General features: G+C 43.6%; 1 protein-coding gene across 1 annotated transcript in view; it reads right to left on the bottom strand.

Moving 5' to 3' along the window:
- Positions 1 to 369: 369 nt before the first annotated feature.
- The window catches only part of LOC138824799 (Fanconi anemia group D2 protein-like), a 76,100-nt gene continuing 65,554 nt past the window's right edge, over positions 370 to 10,915 (bottom strand). Inside the window, exons 37-44 of the mRNA XM_070019089.1 lie at positions 10,718 to 10,811; positions 9,722 to 9,793; positions 8,900 to 8,938; positions 8,325 to 8,399; positions 6,940 to 7,014; positions 5,099 to 5,245; positions 2,499 to 2,588; positions 370 to 728 (exon numbers count right to left, since the gene is read on the bottom strand). Of these exons, the coding sequence (XP_069875190.1) occupies positions 663 to 728; positions 2,499 to 2,588; positions 5,099 to 5,245; positions 6,940 to 7,014; positions 8,325 to 8,399; positions 8,900 to 8,938; positions 9,722 to 9,793; positions 10,718 to 10,811 (658 nt within the window). The 3' untranslated portion in view covers positions 370 to 662. The remainder of the gene's footprint in view (positions 729 to 2,498; positions 2,589 to 5,098; positions 5,246 to 6,939; positions 7,015 to 8,324; positions 8,400 to 8,899; positions 8,939 to 9,721; positions 9,794 to 10,717; positions 10,812 to 10,915) is intronic.

Raw genomic sequence — 10,915 nt, 5'->3', positions numbered from 1 at the left:
ACAGTGCTCAGGCCCTGAGTTCAAACCCCAGATAGCTTATAACTAGAATATAGATGTATCTCTAAATAATGTGAAAAAAAATTATATGTATACAGTCAGAAGTTTGATGATGAATTTTCTTCACCTTCTGAAAATAATACTAATGATAATGACAATAATCTGGGCATTAACAAATCTAATTCACTTAGAGAAGTCACAAAGTTGTTCTCACCAGAAATGCAAATGGTCCAGATAGTGGAATCTGACTGTTGCTGGGAGAGCTATGTTAGTGCCAGTCCATTTGTTTTTCTGAACAACTTTTAAAGTCAGTTCTACCCAATCCTTGAATATGGACAAAAGCCTAGAAATAGAAATGAGGTAGCTAAGGCAAAAGTTAGAAAAACATTTATTTGTAAAGCAGGTATAAACCTAAATTCTACAATAAATCAGTTTCAATACTAACCCCCAAAGCCCAGAACCCTAACTACAAATAGTACTTCCACTGTTTATCCAAACCAACAGCGACTGTGCACTGCAGTCCTGGGCAGGAACTTGGCTGGAGTTAGACACACCATGAAACCCACAAGTTGGTGAAGTAAAACATCCTCTTGAAGGGTAAAACAAGACGCTTCCAATTCCAAAGGCACAAAGCAGGTTTCAAGGAGCCCAGAATCTTCCAGGGCCTAGTCAGAGGAGTCTCCACTCTCGTCACCCTGCTCCTCTTCGTCACTTGCTTCAGGTTCATCATCCTAAAGGAAAAGGACAATCGAGAATTTTAGGCTACTTCTCTGGGTGACCTCACGAAGCTCCAATACACCTCTCACAGATATGAAACTACTCTGTTTTCATCGTTAAAACCAATGATAGCTGGGCAGTGGCTCACGCCTGCAATCCTAGCTACTCCGGAGGCTGACATCTGAGCATTGCAGTTTAAAGCCAGCCCAGTCTATGAGACTCATCTCCAATAAATTACCAAAAAAGCCGGAAGTAGAGCTGTGGCTCAAGTGGTAGAGCACTAGCCTTGAGTAAACAAAGCAGCTCAGGGACAGCACCAAGGCTCTGAGTTCAAGTCCTATGACTGGCAAACAAAACAAAAGAAAACAAAAAATTATTTATTTGTTGTTAAATGAATTTAATTTCAGGTTTTTTGAAGAGGCACTGAATTTGAACTAGGCCTCAGACTTGCGAGGCACATATTCCTCCACCTGACCCACAACCCTAGCCTGCAACAGTGTCTTGATTAAGTTACTCATTTTGGCCTTGAACTTATATTCTCCTGCTACAACCTCTTGAGTGCTGAGATTACAGGAGTATACAACCAGGCTCCGCTACCTCATTTTTTCTTGAATGGTAAGACCACAGAAGGACTGTAGCACTGATTATGTGCTATACTGCAAAATGAACCAAATTTGCCTTAATTTTACTTCTCAGGTTTTGTGTATGTAGGTATCTGTGTGGCTGAGGTCCACACCTAGGGACACATGCCAGACAAATGCTTTACCACTGAGCTACAGCCTTAGTCCTTATTTTGGTTTTCTTATAATGCCAGGGTTGAACCCAGGGACATTTACGCTATGAAAGTGTTTTTATCATCAAAATAAATCCCTAGCACAGACATGGTATTTTTTTCCTTTCTTTTTTGGCAGGAAAGGGTTTTGAGCTTAGAGCCTTGTGAGGTGCTCTCTGGCTCTCTTAGCAGAGGTTCTTCTATCTGAACTCAGTATCCAGACCTCATCTGAATTATGGAAAAAATATATAAATACACACTTCTATTTACTTGTTTTCTCTTTATTTCTCCCTTGCTCCCTCCCTCCCTCTTTCCTTCTCCCTCTCTTTTGTAGTCCTGAGCTACATTCCACCTGTTTTTTGTTTTTTGCCAGTCCTGGGGCTTGAACGCAGGGTCTGGGCACTGTCCTTGAGCTGCTTTTTGCTCAAGGCTAGCACTCTACCACTTGAACCACAGCACCACTTCCGGCCTTTTCTGCTTATGTGGTGCTAAGGAATCAAATCCAGGGCCTCATGCATGTGAGGCAAGCACTGTACCTACCACTTAGCCACCTTCCCAGCCCTTTGTTTTTTTTAATGTGGTTGTGGAGCTTGAACTCTAGGCCTGGGTTTTGTCCCTGAGCTCTTATGCTCAAGACTAGCACTGTATCATTTTGAGCCATAGCTCTGACTTTCTTGCCCAGGCTGGTTTTGAGCTGTGATCCTCACATCTTAGCCTCTTGAGTAGCTAGGATTACAGGCGTGAGCCACCAGCATCTAGGCTTCCACCTGTCTGGAAGAGAATTTTCAACTCTGTAATATATGTTACAGCTTGAGTTATTCCGAGTGATCACAAGACTGTATAATGTATATTTATATACGGATGTCACAATCGATTGTATGATAGGCCCTAAACACTTGTAGTTGATATGGACAGGTGGAGATGGACATGGAAGTACTTGAGTTACACCTGGCACCCTCCACCAGTTCAAAGTAGCTGGCACAATCAAAGCCAGATGCCTTTTCAGACAAACCTCCATGCTCTGGGAGATGTGGATTGTCCTGCCATCTTCACATTCTGCTGTTAAGATCCTCTGGGAATTCTGGGACAAAATCTCTTCACCCTAAATGTGAAAGGGTTGTAAAGATCACATATGCAGACTTGGTAGAGGAAAGTGGAGGAGAAGGGAAGCTGGGGTATTGGGTTTACAGGAAGTACAAGGAAGATATTCTAGGCATTCAAAATGTGGGAATGGTTTGTCTTGTCAAGGCAAGTTCATGTTCAACCCCAGCCTGTGATGCTCATATAATATGCAGTTCTGCAAAAAATCCATTTGAGTCTGTGTATTCTAATATTGCACTAGATTTTACAAGGCCACATTATTCTGATAAATTTCAGTTAATACTTTATCTGGACCTAAAATTTTCCTAATACCGTAAGTCACACAGGAGCCAATACAGCCAATAACAAATGGCCATGCAGAAGCTAAAGAACAGTATTAATGAAATTGCTTAAGAACATCAATTCTGGATCAGGATCGTTTAGACTCAAAACACTGGCCCCACTCATTACTAAATGGCCTATGTAAGTTAACTTCTAAGTTTCAAATTTTTTCAAGCAAACAATAAGATTCTACATTATAAGGTTGATGTAAAGAAAGGAAATACTCTTTGCAGACTACTCTTTCCACATATAAACTGATAAAACTCTGCTGATGGCTCATGCCTACAATCCTAGCCACTCAGATCTAAGTCCTAGCTTAAGACCTGAAATTCTTGGTTCAAAGCAAATACAAGAGACTCTTATCTCCAATTAATGAGCAAAAATCTAGAAGTAGTGGTGTGGCTCAAGTGGCAGAGCACAAGCCTTTTTTTTTTTTTTGGTCCAGTAGTGGGGCCTAAACTCAGGGCCTGGGCGCTGTCCCTCAGCTCTTCAGCTCAAGGCTAGCGCTCTACCACTTGAGCCACAGCGCCACTTCCGGCTTTTTTCTTTTTGCTTATGCGATGCTGAGGAATCGAACCCAGGGCCTCAGCCATGCAAGGCAAGCGCTCTACCACTGAGCCACCTTCCCAGCCCCTAGAGCACAAGCCTTGAGTAAGAAAAGCCAAGTGAAGAATGCAGGACAAGTACAAGCCCTTGTATTGGCACACACACTAAAATTATAAAATTCAGCTACTACTGGGCATGGTGGCTCACACCTGTAATCCTACTAGCTACTCAGGAGGCTGTGTCTGTAGGACCACAGTTTGAATCCAGTCCAGTCAGGAAAGACTGAAACTCTTAACCTCCAATTAACCAGCAAAAAGCTGGACTAGAGCATGGCTCAACTGACAGAGCACAAATCATGAGCAAGAAACCTTGAGAGCATGAGACTCTGAGTTCAAGCCCCAGAACGGGGATCTGTGAGATGAGGGGGAGCCTGGAGCCTTGTGGCTCAGGTGGTAAGGTGCCAAGGAATCAAGCCCAGAAAGATCAAGGCTGAGTTTATAAAACAAACTCCCTCAGATATTATACACATGAATGAGAAGGGTGTGGGCCGGAAGTAAAAACGTCAGAGCTACGAACTAGTTAATATAAGTGATACAAGATGTCACACAGCTGAGAAACTAGCAATGTTCAGTGGTTAAAATAGTAATTTGGGGGATTGGGAATGTAGCTTAGTGGTAGTGCTTACCTAGCACGCATAAAACCCTGGGTTCCATTCCACAGTACCACATAAACAGAAAAAGCCAGAAGTGGCGCTGTGGTTCAAGTGGTAGAGTGCTAGCCTTGAGAAAAAGAAGCTCAGGACAGGGCCCCGGCCTGAGTTCAAGCCCCAGGACTGGCAAAAAAAAAAAAAAGAGTAATTTCGGGATATTGGTTTAGGGGAAGCATGCTAAATAACCAAACAAACCTTTGTCCATATAAAGAAATGTCATTATGAATCTGCTCTGAAGTAGGGCTTGACAGTGACCCTCTGGCAGTAACAAAAGGTGGTTGATCTGGCTCCCCAGGACCTGAGCACTTGCTTATGTCTGTGCACCTACTCACCTTCCTTACTGGGGTGGAAGGTGTGGCCTGTGGGCACAGCCCACGTACACAGTGCCTTTAATTCATGAACCAGACCACCGCACACTTAAGGGGTTTCATTGCCACATTTCTTTTGTTGTTGGTGGTCGTGAGCTTCAACTCGGCCTGAGCACTATCCTTGTGCTTTTTTTCCGTTTAAGATTAGCGCTCTACCTCTTTGAGCCACAGCTCCACTTCTGGTTTTCTAGTGGTTAATTGGAGATAAAGAGTCTCATGGACCTTCCTGCCCAGGCTGGCTTTGAACTGAGATCCTCAGATCTCAGCTTCCTCAGTAGCTAAGATTACAGGTCTGAGCCACAGGCACCAAGCTGTGACATTTCAATATATCCTGATTAAACTCATTCCCTCTACTACTATCCCTTCCTCCCTTCTTCTCCTAAAATTACCTGAACAGGTTTCACTATTCTGTTTTCATATGTGCAAATAAACTACTTCACAACATTCAGGCTCAGTCACCCTATCCATCTGCCCTGCCACACCCTCCCTGCAGGGCCTGTTAAAAGGAGTCTTATGGTGAGAACAGGGTTTAAAAAGTGGAGAGACAGCTGTGAGTCAAAGGCTTACCTGCAAGTCCCGATTTTTGAGATTTCCCAGCCAGAAAGCCTCTCTACAATTATTAAGAACAAGCATGGCTTTGACTCTGCAAACTAATAGCTCCAGTGTTTTTTTGAGCAAAGGCACATGTTTGGTGAGTCTTGTGTCCTGGTGAATCTGAATGGACATAAATACCCTCGTTTAGGTTTATGAGAACACACATTTTCTAAAAGAAACATCTGAATTCCTCACACCTTAAGAGTATATACCTTCCTCTTGGCCCAGAGACAGGTTCCACCAAACAATAGTAGTTTGGAATAGTACTCCAAAAAAAATTCAGCCTAGGGACTGGGAAGGTGGCTCAGTGGTAGAGTGCTTGCCTTGCATGCATGAGGCCCTGGGTTCGATTCCTCAGCACCACATAAGCAAAAAGAAAAAAGCCGGAGTGGTGCTGTGTCTCAAGTGCTAGCCTTGAGCTGAAGAGCTGAGGGACAGCACCCAGGCCCAGAGTTCAGGCCCCACGACCGGACCCCCCCCCAAAAAAAAAAAAAAAATTCAGCCTAACTGGGTACCAGTGGCTCTCACCTATAATCTAACTACTTGAAAGGATTGTGGTTTGAAGCTAGGTTGGGTAGAAACATTCACTAGACTCCACCTTCAAAATAACAAAAAGCAGAAACAAACAAGCAAAAGCAAAAAAGAAGGGATGAAGGCATGGCCTAAGTGGGAGACGACTAACCTAGCAAGAACAAGGCTGAGTTCAGCCCTCACCCCAAAATCCGTAACCCTTCAGTCTCAAAAACGTAACACTAACTCTAAGTTCCTCTTTATAACTTCTTATTGACTTATTATCAATGAATTTACCTATCAAGAATGAATATTTGGGCTGGGAAGGTGGCTCAGTGGTAGAGTGCTTGCCTTGCAAGCCTGAGGCCTGGGTTCGATTCCTCAGCACCACATAAGCAAAAAGAAAAAAGCCGGAAGTGGCACTGTGGCTCAAGTGGTAGAGTACTAGCCTTGAGCTGAAGAGCTGAGGGACAGCGCCTAGGCCCAGAGTTCAGGCCCCACAACCAGACCCCCCCCCCAAAAAAAAAGAATGAATATTCTTGAGACAGTAGAGTAATATTAAACAACAGAAAGTAGTTGTGTTTAGCTTGGAAAGTCCTTAACATTCTATGTCTCAATTACTAAACTTAGAAGCAAGGGGAAAGCTGAGACTGGGAGGTAGAATAATGTGAACAGGCTCAGGAAATTCTAAGGTTTGACAGTAAGGGCAGAACTCTTAGGGTTCTGTGTGCCTTCGGACAGAGGTGACAGTGGTTCACACAATTGTAGAAGTACTTCAAGCACCAAGCCCTTTTGTTACAGATCTAGTTCTTGAGAACTATGAGGGTGCAGCTGAAAAGCGCTAAGGCAGCTGCATTAAAACACCTCTTGCCTCCAGCAGCCAGTACTTAATGGAAGGTTCATCCACCCGGAGTACTTTACAGCAGACACACACAGCAGCATCCTAGAGTCTTCAGTCAAGAAGTGCTTTAGAACCGGTGCGGGTGGCTCATGCCTGTAATCTTACCTACTCAGGAGGCTGAAATCTGAAGATAAGGGTTTGAAGCCAGCTGATACAGGAGAGTCCATGAAACTTTTATCACCCATCAAAAAAGCCAGAAATGAAGCTGTGGTTCAGATGGTAGACCACTACTAGCCTTGAGCACAAAAGCTCAAAGACAGCACCCGCGCCTTGAGTTCAAGCCTTAGGACTGGCACATGTACACGCAACAAGAAAGGTTAAAAAGGAAGTAGTTAGAGCCTGTGGGCCTCCCAAGAGCAACTGCAGATTATGCTAGCAGTGGTGTGAGCTGCTCCCTTCTTACCTTAGAATGTCCACAAAGGTGATGAAGCAGCCTTGTGTCCAACTGGAAGGTTTCTAGTAAGCTCAGAACATCATCCTACAAACATAATCCATAAATGTTCTACAGAAATGTTCTATTTTGATTCTAGATGCTAAGACATCCTTGCAACCAAGGGCTCCTAAAAAGGTAAGCGCAGGCTTCAGCCTATGTCAACAGCCATCTTAACTTTGCCTAATAGGAGAGTGGTGGCCAGCTCCTACCTCTTAAGTCCCCTGTTCTGAACCTTATGTCAACTTGAAGGTCATAACATTTTTCTTTGGGGCAGGATCAATACTCAGGATGGCCTCAAACTCATAATCCCCTTCTACCTCAGCCTTAGGTTTGCAGTTTTAAAGAGTTATCATGCCTCTGTTTTCCTATCTGCAAATTAGGATAAACATCACCTTTTTTTTTTCCTTTCAGGATTAAGTGAAACAAAATAAGATTGTGGGTATACTACAAATCCCAATTTGCTAAATGTCAGTAGAATTCATGTTTCTATTCTTACTTTATTACTGTAACTCTGGATGTCACTTGGTGTAAAAAATATGAAGACTATTCATTGTAACAAGAGTTTTATAACATTTTTTTTGGGGGGGGTCAGTCGTGGGGCTTGAACTCTGGGCCTGAGTGCTGTCCATCAGCAATTCAGCTCAAGGCTAGCGCTCTGCCACTTGAGCTACAGCGCCAATTCCAGTTTTCTGGTGGTTTATTGGAGATAAGAGTTTCATGGACTTTCCTGCCTGGGCTGGCTTTGAACCGCGATCCTCGGATCTCAGCCTTCTGAGTAGCTAGGATTACAGGCGTGAGCCACCAGCGCCCGACTAAGACAAACTTTCTTTTATTAGTTTATATGTTATACAGATCCTTCTGTTTTATCTTATTGTTAAATCACCATGCATTTCACCATATTCCAATCAATTTCACCCCTCTATCACACTTCCTGCACCCTTCCCTCTGAACTCTATTTTTAAATTTCTCATAGATGACCTAGACAGCACATGAGGTCTTGGGAGTACAGCAGCACAAGGGACTGATGATTTCTCTCTCCTCTCTCTCCCTTTCAGTCAGTCTTTCTATCTATCTATCGGTCTGTCTGTCATCTATTATCTATCAGAACCCCTACCTTCAGATCAGGGGTGGAGGAAAGGTGAGACTGAAGAGAGTGGTCTGAGGAGGCCAGTCAGTCTACTTTGGAATGCTCACTCCCATGTAGGCAGCTCTGGCTCGAGGCAAAATTGCATTAGATAACTGTGGCTCAGAATATGAGCAATAGGTTGTTCCTACCCTCAGTCCAACCCTGGAGTCACATAGATTTATTGTCTGTGCTTCAGAGCATGCTTTTGCTCCCTGTGTGCAGCTCTTACCCGGTGTTTTCTAAAACTGAAGTCTAGAAGAGGCATACATTGCTTCAGAAATGCTTCTACAAAGAGACGTCCATACTGGAAAAAAGAGACACACTGGTTTATCTCTGGCTATAGACATTCATACACAAAAAAGATGTAGCTGACTAGGCATCAGTAACTCACGCCTGTAATCCTAGCTACTCAGGAGGCCGAGAACTGAGGATCAAGGTTCAAAGCCAGCCCAGGCAGGAAAGTCCCTGAGACTCTTATCTCCAATTAACCACCAGAAAGCCAGAAGTGGTTCTGTGGCTCAAGTAGTAGAGTGCTTGCCTTGAGCTGAAGAGCTCAGGGACAGCGCCCAGGCCCAGAGTTCAAGCTCCACAACCAAGAGGAGAAAAAACTAACAACAACAACAACAAACCCTGCCTTTTGTAGTCATTAACTGTAGTAGGTACTGTTTTCTCTAAAGTACCACCCCTTAGCATGGATCATAGTGGTAAGTGTGCAAGGTCTTAAGCAATTCATCTCAGCTGAGGCATTCTCCATAATGAATCACAGAAAGAAAAATACTGAACACCACCCAAGGAATTTCTTACCTTTAAACATACATGTAGAACAGGACGACTATCAAATACCTAGAGAAGCAAAAGACAAGAAACCAAATTTGAGTCTGGCCATCAAGCACCTCAGCATCTTCCTACCATGCAAACTATAACTTTGGGTATTGCAGAAAATTCTAAAATGAAGAAGACATGTCAATAGTGTGCCTCCAAGAATCTCCAGGTCAATTTTCAGAAAGAAAGAAAGAAGCGAGAATAACATTCTAAATTAAAGGGCTAGTCTGATCAGAAGCCTAGAGTGTAAGAAAGCTTAGCAGAAAGGATATGAGTGCACTCAGGACTGGAAATGACAATGAACTTAGATCGGAAGACTCAGAGCAAAGAGAAAGGGGGATAACTCATGGTAAGTGTGATGGCAAAGGGACAAAGAAGAGAAGGAACAACTGGGTGCTGGTGGCTCATGCCTGTAATGCTAACTATTCAGGAGGCTGAGATCTGAGGATCACAGTTCAAAGCCAGCCCAGGCAGGAAAGTCTGTGAGACTCGCATCTCCAATTAGCCACTAGAAAACTGAAAGTACATTGTGGCTCAAAGTGGTAGAGTGCTAGTTTTGAGCTAAAGAGCTCAGAGACAGTGTGAATGCTGAGAGTTCAAGCCCCATGACCAACAAAAATATTAAAAAGAGAAGGAATGAGATAGTGGCTATGGAGAAAAATGATACTCAGAATGGGCAGGGCTACAAGGGAAAAAGACCACATGGTCCCAAAGGCTTGTGAGAAGAAAAGCACATTTTGGAGCTAGGACCTTAGTTTCTGCAGTTAGCTTATGAGTCAGAGCAGACAATCCCCATATACTCACCTTTATCAGGTTGATGAGGATAGTGAAGTCTCGAACAGCCATGTTCCAGTAGAGGAGCTTCTCTTCATGAATCTGGGGACAGCCAAAGAAAGAAGCAAATACTTCTACTTTATTCTCACTAACACAGTTTCCTATAATCCTTCCAAAGAGATGTGGCATCTAGTACACTCACAAAATGGTTCTGTATACAGTGTGAAAAAATTAACATACAACAAGGAGGCTTATTTGTTCATTTTGTTAGCTGTATGGGTATTTGAATTCAGGACCTACAGCTTGCTCAGTTAACATTCTACCACTTGAGTCACAACATCCAGTTGTGAGTCCAACCCATCTTTTTGCTGGGAGTGGAGTCTTACAGACCTTTGTGTCTAACTAGACTTTGAACTGCAATTCTAAGATCTCAACCTCTTGTAGCTAGGACTACAGGTGTGAGTCACCGGCATCTGTCTAGGAGTCTTTTCAATAATACATACAAGTAGTTAAGAGCCTCTGTGCAGCATACCTACTTGCCACGAGATCTCTGTCACATAGTGTGTGTGTGTGTGTGTGTGTGTGTGTGTGTGTGTGTGTGCGTGCGCGCGTGCCAGCCCTAGGGCTTGAATTCTGGTCCTGGACACTATCCCTGAGTGCTAGAATTACAAGTGTGAGCCAGTCCCCGGCCTCTATGAAATCTTGATTCTGTGTTAAGTCCTGTACTCAGCAGGCTACTTCAGATCTGGTTAGCAGGCTGCAAAGACATGTAGCACTCAAATGGGCTGGCTTACTTCATGTCAGGTGGCAAGTGGAGAACTGGGCAGGAGGAAGGAAAAACACAATCCAACTTTCACCTTCCAGTAGATAAAAAGGAAATCAAACCAAGTGCTCTTTGAAAAAACTCCTAGATTTTTGTAACTCAAAGGAAATCATTCAAGACAAACCCTTATCCCAAGAAATGAAAGCATCAACAACTTCAAAGTAATCCACAAGTATTTCTTGTTGGGAAAACATCTGACCCACCTGCTGGGCATCTGTTGCTGTGCCAGCCTGAAGACTTTTCACTGTCTTCTCCAGCTTAGCCATCATCACTCGGAAGAAGATGACAAAGGTGTCTCTAAAAGAGGGGGACAAAGACAGATGCTGGTGACTCATGCTTGTATTTCTAGCTACTCAGAAGGTTGAGACCTGAGGATCATGGTTTGAAGTCAGCCTGGGCAG

Source organism: Dipodomys merriami, unplaced genomic scaffold (genome assembly GCF_024711535.1).
Source record: "Dipodomys merriami isolate MVZ:Mamm:240054 unplaced genomic scaffold, mDipMer1.0.p SCAF_13, whole genome shotgun sequence".
NCBI lineage: Eukaryota > Metazoa > Chordata > Mammalia > Rodentia > Heteromyidae > Dipodomys > Dipodomys merriami.
The sequence above is the reverse complement of the archived record's forward strand: the minus strand, read 5'-3'. Positions and strand labels throughout refer to the sequence as shown.